General features: G+C 39.8%; 3 protein-coding genes across 5 annotated transcripts; 2 read left to right on the top strand and 1 right to left on the bottom strand.

Annotated features, from left to right (window-relative positions):
- Nucleotides 1-2,263: 2,263 nt before the first annotated feature.
- mrps30 (mitochondrial ribosomal protein S30) lies at nucleotides 2,264-6,832 on the bottom strand. Its single transcript, XM_071483614.1, has 5 exons — nucleotides 6,098-6,832; nucleotides 5,275-5,420; nucleotides 4,872-4,977; nucleotides 3,932-4,108; nucleotides 2,264-2,807 (listed from the first exon to the last, which is right to left on the bottom strand). The coding sequence occupies exons 1-5, from the start codon at nucleotides 6,702-6,704 to the stop codon at nucleotides 2,548-2,550; spliced, it is 1,296 nt and encodes a 431-aa protein (XP_071339715.1). The 5' UTR covers nucleotides 6,705-6,832; the 3' UTR covers nucleotides 2,264-2,547.
- A 129-nt stretch (nucleotides 6,833-6,961) lies between these two features.
- On the top strand, nucleotides 6,962-11,174 carry hint2 (histidine triad nucleotide binding protein 2). Of its 2 annotated transcripts, none has more exons than XM_071483622.1 (5): nucleotides 6,962-7,776; nucleotides 7,876-8,013; nucleotides 9,169-9,273; nucleotides 10,653-10,725; nucleotides 10,835-11,174. In XM_071483622.1, exons 1-5 carry the CDS (start codon nucleotides 7,546-7,548, stop codon nucleotides 10,924-10,926), a joined length of 639 nt encoding a protein of 212 aa, XP_071339723.1. In that variant the 5' UTR covers nucleotides 6,962-7,545; the 3' UTR covers nucleotides 10,927-11,174. The 2 variants fall into 2 exon arrangements, with proteins under 2 accessions (XP_071339723.1, XP_071339724.1); XM_071483623.1 differs by having other exon boundaries at nucleotides 6,994-7,632.
- A 1,261-nt stretch (nucleotides 11,175-12,435) lies between these two features.
- LOC139624472 (long-chain-fatty-acid--CoA ligase ACSBG2-like) lies at nucleotides 12,436-25,763 on the top strand. Of its 2 annotated transcripts, none has more exons than XM_071483611.1 (15): nucleotides 12,436-12,724; nucleotides 14,153-14,227; nucleotides 14,362-14,570; nucleotides 16,044-16,327; nucleotides 17,670-17,758; nucleotides 18,923-19,043; nucleotides 19,159-19,239; nucleotides 19,419-19,568; nucleotides 20,502-20,669; nucleotides 20,754-20,935; nucleotides 22,020-22,253; nucleotides 22,592-22,809; nucleotides 23,827-23,966; nucleotides 24,051-24,294; nucleotides 24,844-25,763. In XM_071483611.1, the coding sequence occupies exons 2-15, from the start codon at nucleotides 14,163-14,165 to the stop codon at nucleotides 24,933-24,935; spliced, it is 2,277 nt and encodes a 758-aa protein (XP_071339712.1). In that variant the 5' UTR covers nucleotides 12,436-12,724; nucleotides 14,153-14,162; the 3' UTR covers nucleotides 24,936-25,763. The 2 variants fall into 2 exon arrangements, with proteins under 2 accessions (XP_071339712.1, XP_071339710.1); XM_071483609.1 differs by lacking the exon at nucleotides 12,436-12,724 and adding an exon at nucleotides 13,201-13,354.
- The last annotated feature ends 2,079 nt before the right edge of the window (nucleotides 25,764-27,842 follow it).

Genomic DNA, 27,842 nt, shown 5'->3' with positions numbered 1-27,842 from the left:
TTCTTTTTTTTCTTTTGATTTTTTTAAAAACTCAGTTTGGTTCATTTTGTTGATAAAATGACTTGCAGGTTAGGGGTATTTAGCTCACCAGTGGTTATGATAACATTTTTCAGAGCAAATGGAAGTAAGTGGAAAGAACTGGTTTTATATTATGCTTTTGCCCAAATCAGGTATTTTAGAATTGTTGCTGTAAACAAATGGTAATTTTATTTTCTTTGTTAATCATGAAAATGTCATTACAGAGACAACAGCCTGAGGGTTAAAGCGAGTTTAACCAACTGATTGTTTAACAATGGGACCCTATATAATACCAACTTAACCATTATGGTTGAGCTTGTTACCAGCTTGAGCAAATGTCTCATGTCTTACCTTCCCAGTTAGTGATAACAAAACGATCAAGATCATTTTTTAATGCACTTTTCTTTTTGGACAGTGCAGTTCAGCTAACACAGAAACTCATAAAAAAATAATAATAATGCAGTTGCCCACACGTTGTTGTGGAAGACTCATCTAAATGAGGTTAAAAATCACTGTGCAGTGGATGAATATGGTTGTTCGCACAATAAATAGATCCAAAAATAAACCAGAGCTTCAGCAGTTGAAGTGAGAAAACCAAGATTAAGACGAGGAAAACTGCAACATGTGTGTGGTGCAATAATTTGAAAAAAATCACACGATCATGGTGTTGTCAAGCTGAAGACAGTGACAGGCATAAAAACCACACAAGCACAGACAATGTAAGAGTGTTAATAAAGAGTCAGTGGTGATGAAGGCCACACAAAGATAGCAGCACAGGGGGGGAAGACTCACTGAGAGCTTCATCAGACAGTGTAATGCCAGGGACTGTCCAGTGTGTATTCATATCACAGAGCAGCGGGGGGTGAGAGTAAGATAAACAGAATGGAGGGAAGGAGGGAGCTGGGTCATCCTGGTAATAAAGGCAACTGTGCTCAGCCATCATTCATCTGAAAACGGACTTGGACACACACTCTCTCCCTGCGTACCTTCAGCAGCTCTCTCACTGACACACTTTTCTCTGACCGACATGCTCACATGCACAGACATAAACGCAACCCATCCATTCCATCCATTTCCTTTCATATCAGCTGTTATTCTCTCTTGTGTGTGCAGCCCACGGGGGGTTTCTTCCTCTCAATCTATTCCAGGATCCCACATTTCTCCTCCAGAGCTGCAGCATTCAAACGCACAGTGAGGCCCCGACACCAGGAGGCTGAAACCAGTCACCGGGATTTCCAGCTGAACTGGTCTCTCTCTGTTTCTGTCTCTAGTCCTGATGGTTTGCTCCTCTGTCTGCCAGCAGCAAACAGTAATAAACAGATTTCATTGGCAGCAGTGATGCAGTGCTGTTTGTTAATGGAGTGAGCCTACTATGAGTAAGTTTCTAATGATCTGAGGTTACGTAACCACTGTTCCGACGCTGGCAAGTGTACACACATCAGCCAGCTATAACTGCACGATCAAATGTGAGACTGACGTGATGAATAGTTAATAAAGACAAAAAAAATCTTCTGGTAACTTCATTATCACACACAGAGCGGGAACTTTGAGTGCTGAGTTTTACATACTTTTCTGCTCTGTATCTGTTCGTGGATGTTCACAAAAGCACTTCCTCTTTCAGTGTCTTTGTGTGACGGACATCACATAGTTCAGATTTTGAATTTTTCATGAAGATTGATGTTCACAAAGGTTGGTTTTGCAATTGCAAACTTTGGAATTATTTGTGAACATCATTTTAAAAGCCCCAAATCATTGTCAACCCAATCTACACAGAATCAATATCTGGTTGCAAGAAAGAGAAAATTAGTGGAGATCTTAATACTGAGAACAAAAGATTGTTTAGGTAAAAAAAAAAAAACATGAAGCAATCACAATTTATATGAATATATGTTGCAAATTACTGTTAGGAATTCTTGGATATTCAGTACAAATTTCAGCCCAATCAAGTGAGAAATAAATGATTAGTGAGGCGTGCAAAGAATCGCAAAGATGATTAAATTTAGCTCCAATGGTCAAACTTTAAAAATTAATAACATGTATTTGGAGCAGAGCTATTGGCTGTTTTTGAGGCAGCAGGAAAACTTAGATTTTAAGTTGAACCACCTTAAAAGAACTTTCAGTACCAGATATGCAATAAAAACAGATGAGTCTGGTTCTGCTGCTTCGATTATCGATTACAAGTCTGACAATGAAACAGGAAAAAGACGTCTTTTAACTGATTAAATTTCACTGAAAAACACATAAGTCTGTTTGTAAAGCAAGATTTTATTTTTGCATAAATACAGTTTGCACAATAATACCACTAGGGATGTGTGTTAAGTACTTTCCAGTATCCTGTTCAGTTTTAAACCTGTTTAACACAGATTAACCCTGATGTTTCTGCTGTTTGAACATTGCATTTTTATACAATCTGTCAAAACTTCCTCATTTCTGATTTCCTGCATCTTCCAACGCCTTGGAGAGCACAGACATTTTTCATCTGCGGACGGAGGCAAAGAATCACAAGAGGAGACAGACACATGAAGAAGTCTACGGCCGGTTCATGAGGAACTGAACCAGCAGCTTGATGACATCGTCGTTCAGGCCCACCACCTCTCCGTCCTGCACTTTCTCGTAGAGTCGCAGGCTCTCGGTGCCCCACAGGAGGTTCTTCCTGGGGTTGTTGGCGTCTGTCTCCACAGAGAGGGCCACAGTGTTGAGTTGGTAGCAGAAGAAGGAGAAGAAGTGGCCGTCGCTGATCACAGCCTGGGACACGAAAGGCCTGGTGACATCCTCGTGGTTCCAGAAACCTACGGAGGTGAGAGGGAAATATGACCACCAGTTACTTCTTCTCTTTTAACTAACTAAACGTCCATTTAAAAGACTTTAACATGGTTCAAATATAACAGGGCTTTTTAACATAGAATGCACATTAATACCTATCATGCTGACCAAAATATGAAAGGCATCAGTGAAAAAACTGATGGACTGATATGTCCTGGAATTATTTACCAAATGTATGAATTTACATTTGAATTGACATTTCTATCATGTTGTCAGTATTTCCCAGCTGTATAAAACAATAACTCGTAATAATATCATTAATTAATCATTTAACATGACCTGGACGAAGATATTGTGCAGAAAATGGCTGGATAAATCATGGATTAATTAACCAATTCAAAAAAGAACCTTTTTATTTAAAAGGTCCACACATGAATTTTACAGTTTCAACCACTTTTTTCCAAAATTGACATACAATAACAGTAACATTTACTGGTTATGACAGGCTGGACAAAATAGACTTTCAAAAGACTCTGAAATTATTATTATTTATTTTTTTTTAGAAGAAGAAGAAGAGGAAAGTGACATCAGTACTTTTTAGGACTTTTTTTTAACAGAAATATGACCAAACATAGAGGGTGTGACATCAGGCTGTTTCTAGCCCTGCACTGCTACAGTTTGATAACTAAAGATTTTTAACCAGGGGAAACCAGGTGACTGACTGATATCTTGAACGTGTTATTTATTATGATGAACCTACTGAAGGTTAGATGTTTTTATGTTTCTATTTATTGTACGATTTTATTTAGGATGTGTACTGGTTGTGTTCCCTGCTGTTGCAAACCAAATTGCACCTCGGGGACAATAAAGACTTTCTATCTATCAATCTTTAAAAGAACAAAGACCTAATTTCCTGCTTAAAGCACACCTGGTATTTATCATCTGTTGTTTCCAAACACTTATGCATCTGTCCTCTTTTCAAGTTACTTTACTGTAAAAGTTGTAACTGATACAAAAACAGCCAAAGAAATCATGAGCAAATCTAGAATCACCTGCAACAACAAAGTATATGCACTATCAAAAGCTGTAAAATGAAATGTGCAGTAGTAAGAGATGCATCCGATGTCTCTTGTCTGTGTTGATAACTCACCCTGGTACATGGCCTGAGCTCCTGTCCAGGCGAAGAGGCTGGCCAGTCCGTTGGCTCGGAGGAAGACCTCCACCTGGTCAGACTGCTGCTGCCGAGTCAGCCGGTCTCTGTGGTATCTGTCAGGAACCAGGTGGAACTGAGTGTGACCGTAGCACGCTGGGTCTGGGAGCTTAGCGCCTGTTAATGAGACAGAGAGGATGGGTTTAATATCAACCGAGCACAACTGGAAGAGGAGGGAGTGTGTTAACACAAATGTTAGACCAGTGGAAACGGGCCGAGCAAAAGATCAAACTGCTGTCTTTTTTCCAGTAACATCTCCAACACCAGGAAAAATAACCATCTCACTGACTTCCACTGATTCCATGTGTCGGACTAAACAGACACTGAAAGTTGTATGCTGGTGTCCCCTAGTGACAGCAAGAGGTAACTGAATAATAAAAAAAAACTAATTTACAGGCCAATGTCATGTAACTGGCACACAACACGCATGTTTACCCACCAGGACCCTGATAACGAACCATCTTAAGCCCGGACCACACCGCTTACCTCACCTGTGTGTAGCCCCACTGTCTGAGCTGCTGCCTTACTGCTGCTACACTGCTACTGCCAGCCCTGTGTTCATTTACACAATGTTTGATTTCACTTCATTATAGATTTAATTTATATTTACTTGAGAGAGGGAGAGAGAGAGCAGCAGAAAACTGCTCCCCTCCACCGAATGTTCTGTTGACTTTAACTGACAAATTTTTCTTTTGATATAATATAATTATAGCACACACCGGGTTTCAATTATGACTATATAGTACACAAGTAGCCTCCACTTTCTATGTGGAGGCTACTTGTAAATATGTAAAAGCGTAACTGTTGTAAAAGATAAAAGATTAGACTGGTGTATTTTTCATTTCATATTGCACAATGCACAAAACATTTTCATTTTTACCTGTGAAGATTTTGTTGTCGTACTGTCTTCTGAACAGAGGCATCACATTGGGAGGAAATGTGATCTCTGGTACTTCAGCTGCATAGGAATCCTCCATCGGGGTAAACTAAGAGGAGTTAAATTGACAAAGTGATTAGTGATTTTTTAAAAACACCTTCCAGTGTCTGTTTGTTTACATGATTTGTGTCCTCTAATGGTGTGCAGTGATGTCCTCCAGTTTGGTAGGTTTGCCATATATGAAAACTGACTGCACCCAAACCAAAAAAACCCAATAGAGGAAAGACATATAAAACATCACTACTACTCACAATCCAAATGAAGATTTTAAAAATAAAAACGAGATATTCTAATATCTTGCTCTGTTTTTTAATACATAAACTCGTGGTGTGAAAATTGTTACTACCTGTGGCAGCTGTTGAGTGATCCGAATCTGACAGTGTGGGTGGTCATCTATCTGGAACCTGGTCGGCTCTTGTCGGCCTCTGCGGTGCCCCTTTGGGATGATTCGCTGCCCTCTCCTCCAATAAAAGTGCACCTGAGGAGCAATATCTGATAAAGAAAATTAACATTATAACATATATATAGTTACGAAATTGGCCATTCTGCATGAGTGTTTTTACTTGTGGTACTTTTTGTGGTACTAATTATTTATTATAAATCAAATTACCATTATTTTCTTGATCAATAAACAGTGAAAAATGTCCATCCTAAGTTCTCAGAGTCCAAAGTAACATTTTCAGTCGTCTTGTTTATCTGATCAACAATCCAAAACCAAAAAATATTCAGGTTACAGTGATAAAAACAGAGAAGCATCAAATTCTCACATTTGAGAAGCTGGAAGGAGCAAAGTTTTTCCATTTTCTGTTTGCATTTTAAAAAATTACTAAAACAACTATTCCATATAGTTTCTCAATTCATTGATGAACTGGTTAATCTATAAAATGTTTACCCTATAAAATATAAAATGTTAAATCTATAAAACGTTTACTCCACAAAATTTCAAGTTCACAGTCCACGTAGATGTCTTCAGATGTCAGATTTTGTCTGACCATCAGTCCAGAACGAAAAAATTATTACGTTTACCGTGATATAAAACATAAATTTTATATTTGAGAAGCTTTACTCTCAGGTTTGCTTTTAACAGAGCATGTCTACACTGTTGTTGTACCACTTTTACATCACAAAAAGATGTGAGCACTTCCTCCACCACTGACAGTCATCCATACCTAGACTGGGCAGGAGCAGTGGGTTGTATTTAGCCAGACTGTAGGTGAGTCCGGTTACCAGGTTTCTCAGAAAAGGTCCGAACATTATCTCCTGCTCTCGGTAAAGGAAAGGTTTGCGTTTCTTCATGTGCCAGTGCTCTTGTAAAATCAAACGAGTGACCAAAGAGCGGAGGCCCTCGAACGCATCATCTTCAATCCCCGGCACTGCGGCTTGAGGGGCAACCGACGGCGAGCCCTCCTTCCCGGCGATCTTCTCCGGGACCGGGGTGAACTTCTCGGGCAGGCCCGGGATGTAGGCGGTCTTGGTGAAGTGCTGGTACCATCTGTCTGCGTTCCGGGCGAAGGTCTGCGGGCAAACCACGAATTTCTCCCGCTGTATTTTAGTGATGAGTGAGAGCTTCTCCTCCACCGGAGAGGCACATATTTTCTTCACCTGCTCCTCGACCTGCCGCCGCCGAGCCGATTTGCTTTTAGCCGTGAGAGAGGGGACGATGGGAGGGTACGCAGGCTCCTTAGCAGCGGCAGCCTCGGTGTGGACGAGCCTCTGGTGCCTGAACGGAGGCAGGTTTTTAGGGAACAGCAAGGGCAGCCGTGTGCGGGCCGCCATGTTTCTTCTTCTTCTTCTTCTTCTTCCTCTTCTTCTTCTCTTGCTGTTCACCGCCACCCACCGGACTGGAGTGTGAAACCATCATCACCTCCTCCCGTTGCGTTGACAGAGGAACTAGCAGTCTCCCACAACAGCGGCTTTACGAAAAGTAGCAATGAAATATATTCAGTAAAAGCAGAGTTTGAAGATCTGCCCGTATGTAGGTATTCTACTTTATTCCAATTTAACGCCATATTATATGATTTACTTTTATATAGCTAATGCTAGCACCGTGGTTAACATCGCTGAGCGTTGGCGCTCTTGAACGACCCTTGCAGCACATTAAAAAAAAATGTCCCCTTTGGAGACACCTCATAATGTCGTAACTTTGAGATGTCCGTATATTATATGGCGACAATGAGACTTAGGGAACCTAAACGCACATGGGGTGTAAAATGTGTGTAAAATTAACCGAAGATGAGCAGTGAAGTCACGTCTAACAAGCAATAGGGAAAAAGGCAACTATGACCAGTTAATTACATTATACGACCCTACACTTGAGACTCGTTTTACGTCTGATCCCAACATTGTTAATAAATTTACCCATATATAAATCGATTCCTGAGACTAAAACCTCATACTTCTCTAACTGTGTGCCATTTCTCAGCAGCCCACTGTAAAAAGACACAAGCGGCAATCGAGATTAGAAAACGTTACAGGTGGGTACTTGAAGGCAACATCGACGTGGTGCGTTGGCTGCAGAGTTTTGGTTCGTGAGCGAGGTTTTTGCACTGTGCAGCTATGTTTAAAAAAACACAGTAAACCCTGAAATACCAACTAAGGAAAACTATAATAGTTAGCAATGTATTCTCGTCAGCTTTTGCGGACACGGTTCGTCTGGACCGGAACGACTCACTTCAACCGCTTGCACCGTGTTTGTCGAGCCGAGGTAGCTGCTCTAAAAATAATCGGACTTGTTCTTATTCTCTTAAATAGTTTATTTTCTTTAGCTACGGCGGAGCATTTGGACACCAGCTGTCCTGCCAGCTCTGGCGGTGGCTGTGGGAAACACGCAGTGCCCCACCACCGAGAGGTTTGGTTTATTGTGGCCCTTGTATGTTGTTCCGGTGGTTTGTTTGCATGCTGGCTGCAGGGCTCTTACTTGTCCGTCATGTGTCCTGCTGACCCGCAGAGACCACTGTGCACCAAGAGCGACGAGGTGAGGCTGGCAGAGGAGGCCAGTAGAAGGTACGGCCCCCCAGCTCCGACCATCTTCTCCAAAGTGATTGATAAAAGCATCCCTGCAGACGTCATTTATGAAGATGAGAAGGTAAACATCACAACATGTCTTCAAAACATGTCTCTGCTCGTCTGTTCCACGTGGAATCTAGAGATAACTCAGCTCATACTTATTGATGAAATTGTGAAATCTGCAGTCGTGTGCAAAGGTTTGGCCTCCTCGGGGCAAATTACATATTTTGTTGATTTTTTTTTTTTTTTTTAATGTTAATGCACTGTCACTTATCATTTCATGAATATAGAAGGAAAAAAAAGAAAGTAATGAAACACTAATGGTGGTATTTACAAAAGTCTGGTCACACTTCGACAGATGAGGAAAGACTAATGACATTTCCACATTGATGGATTGTCTGACTCATCAAATTTTATGATAACATTCAACAACCATGTGCTCCTCCAAGTAACAGGCCGAGGATCCGATAATGGAGCTAATTGATTCCTAGAAAGCAGAGGAGGCTATAAAACTGACTCTGAAATATCATTTGGAAATAGCAGATAAAAGTAAACGTTTGCTGGACAAAAAAAGGCAAAGCAAAACCCCCATGTGACTGTGAAGGACCTGCAGGAGGGTTTGGCGCCCTGTTCCTCTGTGCAGCATTAAAGCACAAACAAGGGTCTACATGGAAGAGACATCGGAAGGAAACCTCACTTGCAGCCTCATGACAAAAATCTATGTCAAAGTCTGCAAAGCAACAGCTGTACAAGCCAGAGTGGGTTTGGAAACAACTGCTGTGGACAGATGATATTAAAATTGAGTTCTCTGTCCAAAATCACCAACAGTGTGGTTAGAGGGGAAGAAAGAGCCACATTAGATGAAAAGATCACCTTGCAAGCTGTTAAGCATGAGGGTGGAAATATTCCGCTTTGGGGTTGTGTTGCAACCAGCAGGACACTAAAAAGTACGTAGACAGCAGGAAGAGTGGATTCGACTAAATATCAGCAGACTTCAGGTGTAGATGTCCTGCAGTCAGTCAAGAAAGTGAAAGTGAAAAGAGGCTGGATTCTACAACGGGACAGTGATCCTGCCGAAGGAGGGCGTTACAAAGCACTGACTTAGTAGGACGTATTTACTTTTTCACTTCTGAAACAACAAAGATGTAATTTGCCCAGAGCTGCTCAAAGTTCTGCATACAGTTGAAACAGAATATGTATGATTTATACTTTTTTTTTTTTTTGTCTTTATCAGTGTTTGGCATTCAGGGATATCAGCCCGCAGGCCCCTGTTCATTTCCTGGTCATTCCAAGGATCCCTATTCCCAGAATAAGTGAGGTCAAAGATGACGATGCTGAGGTAAGTTGGTCCATCACTTTGTGTCCATGTTCTGATGACGATTCTGTTCTGGGGGCTGGAGGCCATCCCAGCATGCATTGGGTGAATGACATGGCATCTCTTCATGGACTCAGTTTTGTGTACAGGGGCATTTTCATGTTCAGGGAAGGATTTTTCCCCAGATGGTTGGCACAAAGCACCTAGCCTAGCCGAAAATATTGTATGTAGCATTAAATGTCCTGCAATTGAAACTAAAGGGCCTAGCACAAACCATTAAGAATATAGCCCCAGGCCAGAATAAATATACAGTATGTCAACAGGGATGTGTACCTGCTACACTTTTTTTGTTTACCGAATTAGCATTTCTGTAGACTTTGGGAGCGGTGTTAAAAATCCACAAACAAATACTGTAAACTCCACACAGCAAGCCCCCAGCCTCCCCCCAAGTTCAAACCCAGGACCAGCTATTGAATGCATAAGATCTTACTTGCTGTCACTGTCGCCTCGTTCTAGCTTCAGGACATATTCACACTAAGCAGAGGAAGCGGACAGCAAATCGTTATCACAATTCAGAACCATGTATATGTTCAGCTTGTTGGACAGCCACATCCAAACCATCAGTGCTTAGGAAATTGAAATGAAACCAACTGCAGGAGATGTCCCTCACTTTTCTGAGTTGATTTCATTGGAGGGTGTATAAATGATAATGTTACACACAGTTTGGAACACAAATCCCATATACTGTGTATGTGTCCTGAAGTGTATTGTTTTATGGTTGTTTACAGTCATTGACCTGCATCAGACATACCTAAATCTAATATTAAAGTGTAGTAACATGGAAAGGCAATTTTATTCATGTAGCACATTTCATTAAAGGTAAAGTCAACACACCTTACATTAAAAGCACACAGCAACAAGTGGTAAAGATTAAAACGTCCAGGATATAACCTGATCAGTTTTTTAACAGGGCTCATGTCCACCCAGACCAGATTTGTGCCCCTCCTGTATTAACATACACTCGAGTCTCTGAGCCAAATAAGAATTTATTTAACTATTGGATTTCTCTCTATAATATCGTCAGGTCTTGACCTTATCCTGTAAAGTGGCCGGAGATAATGTATGTTAAGATCTGATGCTATACAAATAAAATTGAATTGAACTAAATTGAATTGATCTGACATATTTATATGACATATTCATATTGACAGAATCCCTAAAGATGCTGCAAAACAGTCTCGTCCACTGCAAGAAAAATATTTTTTAACCCGTTTGCTTAGTCTCAACTTAGTTATATATTACTACGTCTCCAGCTCAACATTCATTGAGTAATGGGTAATGACGTAATGTGCACACATCCAATGAAAATCACGTCTTGAGCTCTTTGCTTTCCCAACTTCCAGCTCTTAGGACATTTGTTGGTTGTCGCCAAAAATGTGGCGAAGCAAGAGTCTCTGGATGAAGGATACAGAGTGGGTAAGTTATGTAGTTGATAACAGTAATGGGCCTACAGTCATAAAAGAAAAAATACAGGCTGTTTATTTACTTCCACATTGAATTCTGGGTATGTTTCTGCCCCCCACAGTGATCAACGATGGAAAGCATGGTGCTCAGTCAGTTTACCACCTTCACATCCACGTCCTGGGAGGAAGACAGATGACTTGGCCACCAGGATAATGGTGTCATGTGTGTGTTAATGTGTCTGTCACTTAAGCTGCTTTCATACATTTAATCCCATGAGCAATATATGACGGGTGTAGTTCATCCCAAAGTTCGTCTTCTCATCCATTTCCCTGCATGAAAAAACTCACTTCAGCACACAAAATATGAAATGTAAATATGTTGATCTTAAAGAAAAATAATTGTAAAAAAATCAAGAGTTGTTTGATACGCCTGCAAATAAAGATGCTATTTCTAAAATGGAACCTGAAAACTACCACCATTCATTTATCAACTGCAGACTTATTATGGTATAACTCATGTTTAAGCTTAGCCATTGATACCTGCGCAAAATTATTTTCAGTACTCTGGCAACCCAAAAGTTGTTTTTGTTAATAGATTATAACTTGTCTATAAATTTAAATAACTATACATATTAGTAAATGATGTATTAACCATTAAAAAATCCATTAATTACAGCTTACAAACTCTTTATAAATGGTGCGATACCAGAAGGTGTTTCCCACTGGGAACACTGTTTTAATGCACACTATTTAATATTCATTACCTACAGCACATTTTAAATGTTCTCGAGTGTAGGACTGGCACTGATGAATCCCCTCACTAATCATTCACCACCTCCACAAATGGTATGTGCCCAGATATTATCTGTGAGGGTGGGAGACAGGATAGATGTGGTGTGACTGGGTGGTATGATTCAGTGACCTTGGTGCCCGTGAGCGAGGTTACTGCATGTCGTTTGAGAACAGAGGGCTGAACTTTCCTCTATATTTACTTACAAAACAGTGTCCGCTCTGTTGAACGCGACCGATCAGCCAGACGTGACTGTGAGATATGCACAGGTCAGGAGGAAAGAGGAAACAAGGCCTGGATTAATGACAGAGTTTGATTTTTTTATTTATTTATTTATTTTATTTTTTAGAGATTTTAAACAGATTCCTTGAAACACACTGGAAAAACAATCCCAAGTAAAAATCACTGATATCCTTTATGCACTTCATACCAATCACAAACAGACAGGTATAGGTTGAGAAGAGAGATTTAAAAAAAAAATTTAAGATCCTGTAGACGTGTCTCCAGCACGATATCAGGAAAATATTCCTAATATTTGGTGTATTTTAGCGTGGATTGCCAACATCTTGACTCTTCTCTCTTGATGTGACAATCTGGTTGAAAAAGCTGAAGTTGCACAAGTTTTGTTAATAACTGTTTTATGGGTCAAAGTCTCATGTATCCTCATAAACCTGAGAGAACTTATCTAGTCTATCTTATCATTATTTCCTCTGACAGGTCTTGTCATGCATATCTGATAATGACAGTCTTCATATGTATATTTGAGATAGTAAAGTCTCAATAACACACACCCACCCACTAAGCACTGCTTTATAGGATCCTTAAATCTTAACAATCCCAAGTGTCGCTGAACGTCACCCGTGCCAACAGTTGTCAGCTTCTATATTTAATATAAACAAAGCTGGTACCTGCCAGCTGCAGACTCTTTGTGTGTCAGGTTCCAGGTCTTCTTCACCTTGAGGAGTCATAACCTTTGGTCAAGTTTGTTGGTGGAACTTTAACTGGTGGACGCGGCCTCAGCAGTGGGTGTTCAGGGGATTGTGCAAGTTTGTGTAGCTTGACGAGGTGTGAGTGTATGCCCTCGCACAACCCCCCTATAGGCTGACACTTCCTCCAGGGGGTAACAGTCGATCACCTGTGACGAGCAAAGGTTGATCCAGGTCTGTCCTGAACCTGACTGCTCCTGTCAACTTGATGCCATTCAGCTCTGTCACTGGACAAGGTAGGCCATCATTTACATTTACCACCTTGTGCTTTCTGATATAAGCGTGTGATGTTTGAAAAGACTTGTGTGTATGTCTTGTATGAGGATTTCCGCACCAAGTTACACATAGAAAGTCTTTGTTTATGTTGCAGCTCTTTTTTTTTTTTTTTTTTTATTCAGCTAATTGTTTTCAACCTGCAGAACATTAAATGAATTTCACAGTTTCATTTAAGAATTTAAGACGGAGTGAAATACACTATCATACACACCGGTGGGGCCTTTTCCATATTGACAGAAGCAAACTGAGCTCACCAGCCCTTGGGGTTTACTGTATGACAAATATATATAGGACAAACACATGTCTAAGAGATGAATGTAGCCACCATTTAGTATGAACAGGCTCCTCGGCTTCTGTTGTTTGGTCAACAGAGACAGAGCCTTTGATTGGCTCTGGTTAAAAGCTAAACAAACAGCTGCAAACATGACTTGTCTTCCCCTGGACCTCATCTTTACAGTCTGAGACTAAATATCTGTAACCACACAGGATTTTCACCTTTTCCTATGGGACTCTAGAACTCATTTTTCTCTATTTTTTTCCCCCACTACTTTTAATTCAATGCATAGTCTTTTTCACCATCTCCTCTCTGGGTAATGTACAAATCCAAGTCAATAATGAGACTGAAATCTACTCTTTGCGCACTTTAATTGATATTTGCTTAATTCAGAGCAAAGACTTCGCTGTTGCCACTTCATATGTTGCCTCACTGAAGTTTTGTAAGTCGTGTGAACTTTGGTCCACAGAAATCTTGGCCAAAGTTATCTTAGAAAGGAGATAACACTGAGACTCTGCTGGGTGGACAGATTTTAATCTTATATGATCTTATTACAAATGTAGCTTTTGCATCTGTCAGTAAATGTGTCACTAATTTGTTTTGATTGATTGATTGACTTTTGACAATTGTTGCAAAATATACACACTAGATGGCATTATTTCACTGTCTGCAGTACAGATACAAGAGGAAGGAGTTAAGGGCAGTTGTTGGCAATATTTCCATTTTATTGAACACCTGAAACTTTGATTAACCCTTGTTAACTTTTATAAACTAGTGCCAACAGAGTTGCAGCGTATTCTGTTTGAAAGTGTGAGTATTTGGATCAAAGTTGAGTATAAATCGTGCGTACAGATGTCCCAATGCTGTCTGGCACAGTCTTCACAGTTTCAACATTTAGACCACTGCTGTACATGATTACTAGCAGTGGCGGTCATTGGCTCTGACCTGTTGCAATGACTTTAGTGAATGTCACTCTGCTATAAAAAAGCAGAGCGACACTGTTTCATAATCGATCATCTTATCTGTGTGGAGGGTCCTCAGATGAGGTCATCTGAAGTGTTTTAATGCTAATTTCACTTCACGTCCACTGAAGATACTTTTTCTGTATTTCTAGCAAACACAAGATGAGTGTCCAAGGAGATTCAGTTAAGACCAACGGTGTTGCAGTCATGGATCTTAATACTGAGAGGTATGTCAAATAATGCATGTCCCAAAGTTGGAAACAAGTCTTGAACTTAGAACCATTCTTGGTTTGAACTCTGTCTCTAAATGTGACGTTTATGAGTTACTGGATATCAGTTCTCATCTATAACCTTTTTACAGCATCCCTTCACAAAAGGCGCAGACTCTGTCAGGATCTACCAACTTAAAGACCCACTCCACTCCCATCTCCAACGGAGAAGCCAGAGCAGCTGAGCTCAGTGCAACAACAGCTTCGGAGAGAGAGACTCATTCTTCCAGCACCTCTGAGGCACCCACCGAATCTCCCAAGTCTCGTGAGCTGGAGGAAGCTACTGAAGGACTTTCACTAGGTAAGAGACTGAGTGCGATGTTAGGAGAGAGGAGAGAGGAACTAATCTGAAAAAACTGCTTCAGAAATGAAAATGAACTTACTTAATACGTTTCTGTTCCACAAACGCTTTTTTTCTCTGACTTGTTGTGAAATTCTGAATAATTCCATCTCTTCAGCCCTGTAAAAACTATTCAAATGAAACAGTCTGAGAAGGCAGCATCGCTCTGCTCATTCTGCAGCTTAACATCTACAAACATATTCTATCTGTAAAAAAGAGCTGTGAATAGACCTTAAGTCACTTTAGAAAGTCAAAAACTAAAAAAAGCCACTGTACCAGCATCTGGATGAAGGGTAGTGAATATAAGCGTATTAAATCAACAGGGTTCTCAAGTTAACAAAGTAAAAGGAACATGTAGAAAGCTCTTTAAAACAACTTGTTTTTATACAAGGCAAGGTTTGAAAAACATATTTGAGGGATTGAACTAATGGATTAACCATTCAACCAAGTTTTTTCCACAAAACCAAGTTTCCTTTGAATTCTTGATCTTGATCATGGAGCAGAGAAGAGCAGCAAAAACCAGTGCGGGGAGGCAAACGTTGGTGTGATATTATTTGTTTGTGGTGCAGCATCATCCTGGAGAAGTTGCATATGTGGTATATCCACAGATGATGCCAGAATAGAGATAATTGTCATTTGCGGCAATAAATACCAATGCAAGAAAGACTCTTTCCATATTAGCTGAAGATAGCAATGTTTTATTTTTGGTCTAGTTGCATTTCTTCGACATTAAACTTAAACTTGAATTCAAGTACTTACATATACTTACATATACATATACCTTTATACTTCCACATGCCTCAGTGTGAAGACTAAAATGCACCTGAGCTCAAATGATAACAATAGCGAAACAGCTCAGGAGAGAAGTGTTGTGTGGAGAAAACATTTGAGGAGTTTAGTTGGAAGCTGACGGCAAGATTTAAATAGACTAAACCCTTTTTCCAGCTTTTTGTAGTTTACTAAAATCCAACAAAAGAGGGAGCAAAAGAATCAATACCATCCTTGAGTTCTGGTGAGATTCAGGAATAAGAGGACAGACTGTTGACTGATGAATAGAATATGAAGCAAATAACAGGAGGGGTTTTACTGAATTTATGCTGTCTGTGTTCTTCATGCATTGTTTCAGTAACTTAACTCTACTTTATGTTCAAACCTTTAACCTCTTCCCACTGAACCTGATTGGCAGGTAGGCGTAGACATTCCATAACTTCCTGTTTAGTCTCAGGTAACAACATAGCCGCCCTCTGTTCTCTACAAACCATGTTGCTGAGACAGCAGGTGTAACACAGCAACAGGTGTCTGCAGTCCTCTCATACACCCGGCTCTTGTCCTGAAGGGAAAACTTGCTGTGTCTTGGTGTGGTGTGGTCAGCTTCTGAAATACACTTGTCATTAATGGCGGGTAAATGTGGCTGCCCCTGTTGTCCCAATGCAGAAGAGCCAAAGGCAGTTCCCCTGTCCACGGCGAATGTGGCAACGACTTTGGCCCCAGCTGAACAGCTATGGAGCACCAGCAGAGACCAGGCAGTCAAGCTGAGGATGGAGGGCTCAGGCCAGGCCTCACATACTCCCATGACCATCCATCAATTGTTCCTGCAGACGGTGGACAGCTACGGGGATAATCCTGCCTTGGTTTCCAAAAAAGAGGGCCAGTGGGTGACGCTGACCTGGAGGCAGTACTACGAGCAGTGTCGGGCAGCCGCTAAAAGTTTCCTCAAGGTTTGTTTGCAAATTGACCTTTTCTGCATATACTGTGCAAAAGACTATAGTACAGTGTGCTTGAAATCAGTGCAATCAGGAAGTATATGGGCAGTGACTTTGTTATTCCGTTTTCTCTACTTCTGCATATTGATTTTGAATGAAGCATTAACTGTGAGATTACAGTGCTGCATTCTAGCTTTAATTCGAGATAATTTTGGGTCAAAAAATACAGGAACTGTAGTCTTTTTTATATATACTGTTCTGCATTACAAAGTCAGAGCAGTAACTACAGAAACAGTGAAGCTGGTGCATTAAAATCTTTCAATTCCGAGAAACAGGGAAAGAGGAGCGCCTCTGTTTTCTAGTTCTTTTGAATTTTCCAGGCTGTTTCCCCAAGAAATTAAGCATTTGATGGTATAATAATTTCTATGGGAAGGTGTCAGGGTCAGGTCTTAATTCAGGTTTCACCAAATATGTTTTGCCTTTGTAGGGCAGTGTATTCCAATTGTCAGGAGCAGAAACTAGGCAAGACGAGGCAAATCCATTAATCAAAAAATAGCACGTTTCATACACAGGCAGTGATTACACTTTAAAAAGAACTAAAACATCAGTGAGTGATACAGTGATAGACTCCCAAACTTCACTTCTTGCTTGCTGTTGGTTTTGTTGTGCATGACCAACAGGTCATGTTTAACCAACAGCTTATGCACAACAAATGCATAATCCTGAGATCAGGTTGTCCTGCATGCATTGTCTTACATTTGGGGGAATGGGAATAAAACAAATTACTAAAGCTTCAGTGCAGTAGGAGACCTTGGTGTAAGTACTACATCTATTCAATAAGTGCAAGGGTTAGAAGCGTAAAAAGCGCCCACAAAAACGTTATAGTCGCTGTTTCATTCAAATCCAGTGCACTGAAGTCAAGCCAAAGTCAATGTAAAATGTTACTGCATACTGTTATATTTACTATTACTGTGCACCTGCACTATATACAGTATCCTATGTCTATAAACAGAGGAATTTATGTGACATGAACGAGATGAACAATATTTAAAGAATTAGAGGTAACACTAAGCTTTGAATTCCTGGCACCTGTGTTGTAAACAGTGCTTCAGGATGCACAGCCTCTCCCACAGTGTGATCTCCGTGCTGTGAGAACGCGCTGCTGAAAATTAACACTTGGGCGTGTGAAATTCACAGCTTGTGTTACATCTCCTGTTTCATGGCCATGTTCACCTCTCATGAGGTGGAGTGGCTCCTGAAACGAGATGTAGGTCAAAAGTAATGGAGGCACTGTGCCACTGGATCATTAAAGATACATGTTCTTAAAAAAAAAAACAACCACTTGTCTGTTTTTTAGTTGGGGCTGGAGCGTTACCATGGAGTGGGGATTTTGGGATTCAACTCCCCTGAGTGGTTCATCTCAGACATCGGCTGCATCTTGGCCGGGTAAGTTCATATGTAAGGCAAACTGGAGCAGATAAGACTATTCATAGACTTCACAGTGCACTTTTGTACTTGAGATGCCTCAGCACAGTTTCACCTGACACTGCACATTTATCTCTGTCCATGCTTATCTCTAAGTCTGCCTCTGTGTCTGTCCACACACGTCTGTCTCATGTACAAAAACTTGAGAAAAAACTGTAGATGTTGAGATATCCAGTAAAACACATGTATCAGTTAAAAGTATTATCAGAAGCTGTGCTCTCTCTCCTGGCTGTTGATGTCTTGAATGTGCTTTTTTTCCTGTCTTAACATCATTAAGTTATTGCTTTAGATTGGTCTTATTTAATGTTTTTATACAGGTGGTTTTAAGATGCTTTGATAAAATCTCTTGGATCATTGTATAAACTTTATTCCTGATTTCTTTAACTCTGATTATCTTGTGTTATCTGTCTATAACTTAATGTTAATAAGGCCAATTTTAGCCAGAACACAATTGAACTGTGTATCTGCAGCTCTTGAAAAGTCTTAAAAAGCTTTGAATTCAGTTCACTCAAAAAAAGGCCTTAGAAGGTTTAAAAAAGTCTTGAATTTCATTGACCAAAGTCTCTTGCCAGCTGTAGGTGGTAGTGTTAGTTTCTGTGTGTGATTGTGGGCTTCAGGAGACCTTATGTACTGAGGAACTAAAAGTCGATTCTACTATAGGAGGCTGATCAATCCATTTACATGATAAATGAATTATTTTCAATTTGTTAATTTTGTCCTGCTTACCTGGGTCCAATTAAATTATATTACTAGAAATTATTTTTATAAACTACTATGATTTTTTATTGAAAATAAAATAATAATAAATAATTATTGGCTATATTGGTTTTACATCATACTTTGTCCTGTTTGTTCTTATGTGTCTTATGAAGATCTTAAAGAGTGTTGAATTTAACCTGATGAGGAAGAGGTGTTTCATCTCAGACTTTGCTGCTTAAACTAAGGTTTAAAAGAAAAGTAATAATTAAAAAAGATTCACTCTTGAGGATTCAGTAATTCCTGCTTAGCCAAAAGAAATAGGATGTAATTATTTGCCAGTTTGTAATACACACTGTAGGCAACTGGGCAAAATCCAGGAAATGTGTGGGTCCACCTGAGCTTTTTATTCTGATGTTTGTGCCTCAGGGGCCTGGCAACTGGCATTTACACAACCAACTCGCCTGAGGCTTGTCAGTATGTGGCTGCCAACTGTGAGGCCAACGTCCTGGTTGTGGAGAACCAGAAACAGCTTGACAAAATCCTGGAGGTGAGGAGCATTATTATTACAGCACCGGCTCGTAGTGTCCCTGTAGTAACTATCTGCAAAGAACCGAAAAAAATCTGTCCTCACATGCCTTTATTTTATTTGTCTTTCCCAACAGGTGAAAGATCAGCTACCTCACCTGAAAGCTATTGTCCAGTACAAAGGCGAGCTGCAGCAGGAAGCACCATTCCTGTATACAGTACGTTTACACAACAAATAGACGAGACACATGGTTGTAAAACATTTGCTATATTGTACCATTGACATTTTTAAAGCAAAATCACTATCTCACAATTAGATAAATGTGGCTGAGCTACACAGCTGCTTTTTTGTGCAGTTCGGTCTGGGTTTGGAAACATTATGTCTGTATTTCTGTAGTGGGAAGAGTTCATGAAGCTGGGAGAGGACGTGCCCAACGAGCAGCTGAATGCTGTGATCGACAGTCTTCGGACCAACGAGTGCTGTACTCTCATCTATACATCTGGAACCACTGGCAACCCTAAAGGAGTCATGCTGAGCCACGACAATGTGAGTTATCCAGACAAGAGACATAGCTTTTCTTAGCTTTTATTCTTTTTTTTTTTTTCAACACTGGTTTTAAATGTTTTCATCATCAACTAATCTTTTGCATATTTTTCCCAAATGTTTTTTTCAGTATTTCAGCTTGAAAAACCTGCTGAAACAATTGATTATTAAAATAGTTGCCTATTATTTTCCTGTCGATCAATTTAACGATTAAAAGTTTCCGCTCTTTTCCTTCTTTCATTTAGACAGGTCAGGCAGGCGCAGGCTTTTTGATGTGAAAGAGATTGTGATTGAGGTAAAATAAATTAAAATAGAGTAATAAATAAATGGGGATTATGCCACATAAGGTAGAAAACAGCAAATAAACTAGTACTGCAAGAAGAGTTGACTTGTACATGTTTGTAAAAGAAATAACCCTGTAGTTTTATAGGGTCCATACCCACCTAATATTGGAGTAACAGATACTGTATAAGGGTTAATAGTGAGGTATTATAAGAATAAAGTAATTCTAAAATAAAGCCAGTATCTTGTTTTGCTAATAATCCCTTTAATTTCTGATTAAATCATATTGATCTGTAATTTCCAGTTATTATTTATACTTACTCTCCGAAGCACATTATCTGTATAAACCTTTATAGATTTGTTTTCTGAGTCAGAAAATAAAACCAAATGAGCTTTGTTAACATGAAGTGAAAAACATTACTTAGATGGACACCTCAAACAGCGAAGCCACAACACTGATATCTCAACTAGACAAACTCTTCTAGATTTATAAACTCTGACGACCTTTTCTGCCCTTTTTTCAAAATGTCTTATTGCTACTATGTTGTTTGTGTGTGTGAGTCTGTGTGAGCAGATTTGTATAATGAAAATTCGAGAAACATATTTGAAAAAAACACCTCTCTGATGACTCCTCTCCCACTTTTTAACGTGCAGCTGACGTGGACAGCACATACGGCAGCCAGCTTGGTAGACTTCAACTTCGCAGTGGAGGCGGTGGTCAGTTACCTACCGCTCAGCCACGTGGCAGCCCAGATGTTTGACATGTGGATTGCTATGACTTTTGCCGCAACCGTCTACTTTGCAGAGCCAGATGCCCTCAAGGTAAAGATGTCTGCTGTAGGACAAACACGGAATTGATGATGAAAGTTTCCTATCTTGACTATAATCCTCATTCTTTTTCACCAGGGCTCCTTAGCAACCACACTGAAAGAGGTTCGCCCCACTTTTTTCCTGGGGGTCCCCCGAGTGTGGGAGAAGATGCAGGAGAAGATGAAAGCCATTGGTGCCAAGGCATCCCCATTGAGGAAGAGGGTGGCCGACTGGGCCAAGTCTATAGGCCTGCAGTACAACTACAGTGTCATGAATGGGTGAGACAGCAGCAGGGCTCCTTTGTTAAATTTAGGAAGAGAATAATCCAAAATAATATGTATAATTGATCAGACCAATAATGAACAAGACATGTATATCCATGCTAGCAAATCTTTGAGCCATGCTAATATCAGCATGCTAACATGCTTACTATGCCAATGCTAATATGTTGATGCTGGCAGAATGAGAACTTCCGGTAAAAGGCGTGTTCACACATTATTCTGAGGTGGTTAGCCGTAGTGCTAACCTTGTAGTCACACAGCCTGAATCAGCTGCTTTTCTTTTGTTTTATCACACTATATCACCTGCTGTATTTCCATAGGTGGGTCTGGCAAAATTGTGTCCCTGTTGCATTGAGACTGGATCACAAATTGTGATTTTTTTGTATTAAGATGTTACATATGAAAATTTTGATTGCTATGATAACACACAGTTTGGTGTGTAAGTCTGTCTGTAGAGAAACACCTCATCTTATCCATTTCATGTAGTTGATCCTTTAAAGTCAGTATTGTTCCAGATTACAGTAGACTTAGATCACAGCTATCAAAATATTATGTAACCACAGTGTTTGGAAACAGCTATCAATATAAAGCGTGCAGTAATTTATGATTAAAAACAGTTTTCAGTGGCAATATAGCTGACATCTCTACTCAGTTCACAGAATCTGATGGATCACAGAATAAGCTGTAACATTTGTTGTCTTGTAAATTTATTTAATTTGTTATGATATTTTTTGGATGTTAACTCAGGGGATCACGAAAGTGACTGCAATTCCCTTCAGGATCATGGATGTTTTTACCAATTTTCATGCCAGTCCATTCAGACAATTCCATTCTCACAGAAGTCAGTAGGATTCATCCTCTGAGGAACATGAATGTGCACACACAATTTCATGGCAACCGATCCAATGGTTGTTGAGATATTTCAGTCTGGACCAAAGTGGTAGACCAGCAGACAGACTGAAAATGCTATGTTTATGTTTAAAAATTTGATATTTCATTATGAGGTCAGTTCTTAAATCCCAACAAATCTTCACCCCAGGTTTGGCCCTGATGTAACATGTATTGATCTTTTGGGTTACAGGGAGAATGTGGTGCCCTGGGGTTTCACGCTGGCTAACAGCCTGGTCTTCAAGACGGTGCGTGCAGCGCTGGGCTTAGACCGCTGCAAGATCTGCTTCACAGGGGCTGCCCCCATCACAAAAGACACTCTGGAATACTTCATGAGCCTGAACATGCCGCTGATGGAGCTATACGGCATGAGTGAAAGCTCCGGCCCACACACAGTCTCTGTTAACCAGGACTACCACATCTTAAGGTCAGGACCAAACATGTCAACTACAGTTACAGTGTGATGGAAATTTGTCAGCCTACAATGATGGATGTATCAAACTGTCTAAACAGCTTTAAATGACAAGAGAAAGCTGACTTCTCATTATTATTATCATTATTATTATTATAACAACAAACCACTAGTTTCAAATAGTATATTTTTACCTGACAATATTTTTCATAGCTTTATAGTTAAGAGATGATGGTATCTCATTTCTATTTACCTAACATCAGAGATTGGGTGTGTAATGCAGCTTTTAGTCAACATCTGTTCACATCAGGTCTAAAAGAGCATGTTGCTGACTTTCTGATTTGTCTTTCCAGCTGTGGGAAGGTGATGCCAGGCTGCAAGACAAAGCTGGAGAACCCAGATAAGGATGGGAACGGAGAGATCTGTTTCTGGGGTAGGAACGTCTTTATGGGCTACCTGAACATGCCTGACAAAACAGTAGAGGCTCTTGACCAGGACGGCTGGCTGCACTCTGGAGACCTGGGAAGACACGACCAGAAGGAGTTCCTGTACATCACAGGGAGGATCAAGGGTAAGCTGTGGTTGAAAAAAAAAACTTCTTTGAATGTTCTTAGTTTGGGACACGATGCATTTTGGAGCATTTTATGTATGAAACATGGATTTGCACAGATTTGTCAGCTTCTTATTGTTCGGTCCAAAGAATGATGTGAGCATTTGGGATGTACCAATAATATTTAAGGGTTAGCAACAAAACTGGCATTAAAAGTCAGTGATGGAAAGTACATTTATTCTGTATTATTTATTTATTTATGTTATTTATTAGAGGTACTTGTACTTTCCTTTAGTATTTAGTATATTTTATGCAGTTTTCTACTTCATCTCTACAACATGTCAGAAGGGAAATATTGTACTTTTGACTCCACTACATTCAGCTGGAGTTATTTACTGATTACTAATGGTGGGTTACCATTAGGCCATTACTGATAATGATATTTGGAAGTTTAAAAAGATTTATTACGATAGCTTAGCCAGTAGTCATTTTTTTAACATAATCACGTAACATAAACAAACAATCTTGATACAGATCCCTTAGATTTGTTGCTGCTGTGACCACAATACATCCCGGGTGGTACATTTTATCAACTTGTCAGAGCTCTCATGTGGACAAACTGTGAAGTGGTGACACTGTTTCTAAATTACTCAGACTTAGTTCAGCATTTCTGTGCTGTGTTTGCTTGCAACCCCAGCAAATGATGAAAAAGTGCACTTTTTGTACTGTAAGCAAAAGTTATATAATCACATGCTAAAGTACAAACCTTTAAATATATGTGATGATCTCTGCACTCAGGTCTTCAGCTTTAACCTCTTTTACATTCGTTTTTGGTAATTTTTTTTCTTTTTAGATTGGATTTTCTTGAAAGTTGGATTTAGGAGTTAGGGGTAGTAGCTTGGTAATAACTAACTTTTCTACTGCTACTTGTTCTTAAAAAAGTTTTAATGTTGTCATGTCCGAAATTAAAATTACAAGAGGACACTAAACACAGGCAAACAGGTGACACACTGCTGAACCTGTCTTTTTTTTGCACAGAGCTGATCATCACTGCTGGTGGAGAGAACATCCCTCCTGTGCCCATCGAGGATGCGCTGAAGGCCGAGGTGCCAATCATCAGCAACGCCATGCTGCTCGGAGACAAGCTCAAGTTCCTCTCCATGCTGCTCACTCTCAAAGTAACCAAGCTTCCATTCGTGCAAAACACAGCCACTGAATAAATAAAACAAACACAATAATGGCCCATCTCTCTGTTTCCACAGTGTGTCGTAGACGACAACGGCGAGCCCACAGACGAGCTGAGCCCTGAGGCTTTGGACTTCTGCCAGCAGCACGGCATCACAGCGACCAAGGTGTCAGAGATCATAGCCAAGAAGGAGCCAGGTGTTTACAAAGCCATTCAGGAGGGTATCGAGCGCATCAACGCCAAAGCAACATCCAACGCCCAGAAGGTCCAGAAGTGGGTCATAGTGGAGAGAGACTTCTCCGTCAGTGGAGGAGAACTGGGTGAGTTTTGTCTCCTGCCTTGACTATTTGTCTGAAATCTAAATAAAACTGAAAATCAAGCAGCCACTGATGCTGCCCAAATTTTACAAAATACACTCAAACAGACTGAAAAAACAACTGGAAAACAAAGCAAACTCAAGAAATAACTAATAAAGAAAAATATTGAATTAATCTTGTCTAACGTAAACAGAAATATCAGATACTCAAGAACAAAAAAACAAATAAATACTTTCCTTTTGCTATTAAGACTGGCACAAAGGTCAAGATACAACACTATTATTAAGGAACGAGGAAGTATTCACTAATGCTGTCACTATTTAACTTACTGAAAAGTTTCATCAGCTTTTAATCAAGGTCAAGGTGACTCTGCCACATGCCAGACAGCATTCCAGAGGCGTTTGTCTGTTAGCGATTGAATCTCTTTCTCTGACATCATTTCTAAAGGTGCAGCAGATCATATGTTTGCTATTGTGTGAGTGCCACTCAACAGAAACTGAATCTTTACAGGTTTAGATTGAATTAACCTGCTTTTCTTCTTTGTCTGTGCAGGACCCACCATGAAACTGAGGAGGCCCATTGTTGTGAAGATGTACCAGGAGAAAATAAACGAACTGTACGCAGTGGCCGCGGACAAACAGTAGACCGTAGTGCACAGAGATCAGATCATACTGAAGAGAGACGGTCATGAGAAACCTGGGGCATGTTTATGAACATTGTGTTGTGCCTAGATCTCATGTTGAGAAATGTATGAACCTTATGTGGGAAAAGTCTTGATTCAGATTGTGTTGTATTTAATGAAACAGAGGTTTGTGCTGCTAGGTTTTAACCCATTGAATCTTCCAGAAGCTGTCTGTCTGTTGTTTGTTCCAAATCGGTATTTAAGCTGTTTAATGTATATGCACTTTTTGTAAATAAAACACCCAAATCAGAGCCAAATCCGGCCATTTATTATATGGCATATACAGGTGAATTTACACTGTGATTCAGCACCAAAGCCACAGGCAGGATAGGGGACACTGGATTGTCATCAAACTTTTACATTTTTACTGTTTTTAAAGGACGTTCTGTGGACCATAACCCACTGTGGCCTGAAATATGAAATTCTCTTGTGTGATCATGAGCATATGTATTTTATTTTTCGAGCAGCAGTATCTATTTAAGTGTTTTACAGCATTAATTGCCAGTTTTAAGTCTCATGTTTTGTACATAAGATAATCCCCATCTGGCAAAGCTGCATTGGCTCTATAGATTGGAGGTGATGTTTAAATAAGTGTTTTTTTTTTTTTTTTTTTTAATATGATAAGAATATGTCTGAATTTCACTAATCACGAATTAAGCATGTGCAAACTATAAAGCATTTGAATTTGTGCTTCTCCATGTACAGTTTGACAAATACTGAAATGTTTATTTTGTGATAGATGTTCCGTGATTGTCAATAAAAAGTGAGTGATTTGGACAAATTGAACAAACAGGGTTCAAAAATGTGTGCGTTTTACCTTTTTTATGTAGTGAATATGTACAGTGTATATAGGAGAGATGTGAAGTACTGCTGTGCTTCATTTTCATTTCAAAATATGATCCAGCAAAGTTGACATTGGAGGTTTTGATATGGCAACTGTTGGATGGGTTGCCATGAAACCTGGTGCAGACGTTCACCATATTTGCCTCAGAAATTTAATTGTAATTTTAATTTTAAAAATGTTACTTTTGTGATCATTGCATCAAGCCAGTCTGTTTCATACCATGTCAGATTTTCAATTTGTCCAACACCTTGGTATGTGAACAAACATTTAGTGACATTCCTATGAGCCTAAGCACTACTACGATGGTAAATATTATATGTATACTGACATTAGCATGCTAACCAAAGGGTATTCATTGTCCGTCATTCAGTCGTTCTAAATGGATTAGCATTTCAAAAATTATCACGTCATATATTTTGATTTATGGAAACATCAAATTTCAAAACATACGTCAATGACAAGTCATTCGCTTTTTTTTTTTTAACATAATGTTTGGACATTTTCGTCTTTATTAGCCACAGCGAAAGGTGGTTAGATGTAAGAGTCCTGGGGGTTCAGTGCTAATTGGATATTACTATCTCACTTATTCTGTAAAGAATAACAAAATGTGAAATATTTATTGAAAAAGTCATTAGCTTTAAACCAGTCTGTGAACAACTTTTACATTATTTGGGTTTTTTTCGGGGACATTAGAGTTGGTAACTCTATGGTGGATATTTCTCACTACTTGTTTTCCAAGAAGTCAAACCTGACATATAAAATACCATGCAACATATTCTCATGACTGACATGCAGCTGAAAATACTGAACTTAATGTTTCATGAACCTGAAAAACTCTTCTGTCTTTGTTGCACAAAGCTGTACTTTCAGAAAACCACAGAAGTAAAAAAAAAAAAAAAAAAAATCCCTCAGGACTGCATAATAACAGTGTGTGTAATGAAGCCAGAAGCAACAACTAAAGGCAAATATGGCAAGAATATGTAAACTACGTTGACCAGGGCCTCAATTCGTGTATTTGCAGTATGTCTTGTTCGCAGACACCTCCCTCCCGTTATTGATTTTGATTTCTGATTTGTTAACTGTCATGGGTGTCAGGGTTTTTGCTACATCACTTGCTTACATCACAGCACAAATTCCCTTCATGCTCACAGACGTATCAGATTGCATTCTTGAACAACTGGTTGTGTTGCTTCTCATTTCAGGGCAGATTTTCAGATGAGGTTACGATGACATTTCACGCACAACTGTCTCAGTTCACCCCATAAGTGGTGAGAATGTATCTAAACATCTTATCCTCCAGCATTGTTTGACTATTTAAACTGTTTGTACAGGGTTGGGCTAATGGCTGCACATTCCCCACAGGCTCTCTGACATCTGACAAAGTGTAATAAAGATAGTATCAGGTCTGATACATCTGGTACATCAATAACACTCAACACTGTGTTCCTGAAGACAGGAAAAACAGAACCTAAACTTCTGAAAGTAAACGCAACTGGTCCTTCTTACATAACCTTTAACCCATTTTCTGTTGGTCAACTCAGGACCTTAAAAGACATAAAAATCTTCCACTGTGTCTCTACTGGACATAAAAGCTGAGGAAGTGAGCCAATCATATGAAACCTCCCTCTCTGTTTTCATCAAAAGTAAGTAAGAAGTAAAGTAAGAATTGCTTCCATATTGGAGAAATATCATCCAACCCCTTTGATGGATGTCCACATGCAGAAGGGAGAGTTCTGGGAGAATCTGAGAAGGATGAGTCTGACTTGAAGCTGCAAATGTTAAATTGGTATTGTTTTTAAAATAATATGATAATCAATAATCAACCGAGTGGTTAGGGCGCGTACCACATGAGCGCAGATGCTCTAAGCAGGTGAGCGCTGGTTCGACTCCCAACCGGCCCGACTCTTTCCTGCATGTTGTTCCCCCTCCGTGAAATTAAACAGAAAGAAATGACACAAAATGACTGCTGAGACAAAACGTCTGCAAAGAGGAAAAGGACCACTGAGAGACTCAAAACAACAGAAG

This window comes from Trachinotus anak, unplaced genomic scaffold, assembly GCF_046630095.1.
Source record: "Trachinotus anak isolate AG129_WGS33_773 ecotype Australia unplaced genomic scaffold, CSIRO_AGI_Tana_v1 ptg000008l, whole genome shotgun sequence".
Lineage (NCBI taxonomy): Eukaryota > Metazoa > Chordata > Actinopteri > Carangiformes > Carangidae > Trachinotus > Trachinotus anak.
The sequence above is the reverse complement of the archived record's forward strand: the minus strand, read 5'-3'. Positions and strand labels throughout refer to the sequence as shown.

Coding starts and splice junctions, on each gene's coding strand:
- mrps30 (XM_071483614.1), bottom strand. CDS start 6,704: ATGGCGGCCCGCACACGGCTGCCCTTGCTGTTCCCTAAAAACCTGCCT. Junction 5,421..6,097: donor ACTGCTCCTGCCCAGTCTAG/GTATGGATGACT, acceptor TTTCTTTATCAG/ATATTGCTCCTCAGGTGCAC. Junction 4,978..5,274: donor TCACTCAACAGCTGCCACAG/GTAGTAACAATT, acceptor AACTCCTCTTAG/TTTACCCCGATGGAGGATTC.
- hint2 (XM_071483622.1), top strand. CDS start 7,546: ATGTATTCTCGTCAGCTTTTGCGGACACGGTTCGTCTGGACCGGAACG. Junction 8,014..9,168: donor TCATTTATGAAGATGAGAAG/GTAAACATCACA, acceptor TGTCTTTATCAG/TGTTTGGCATTCAGGGATAT. Junction 10,726..10,834: donor GGATGAAGGATACAGAGTGG/GTAAGTTATGTA, acceptor TGCCCCCCACAG/TGATCAACGATGGAAAGCAT.
- LOC139624472 (XM_071483609.1), top strand. CDS start 13,323: ATGCATAGTCTTTTTCACCATCTCCTCTCTGG. Junction 14,228..14,361: donor ATGGATCTTAATACTGAGAG/GTATGTCAAATA, acceptor ACCTTTTTACAG/CATCCCTTCACAAAAGGCGC. Junction 20,670..20,753: donor CAGAGCCAGATGCCCTCAAG/GTAAAGATGTCT, acceptor CTTTTTCACCAG/GGCTCCTTAGCAACCACACT.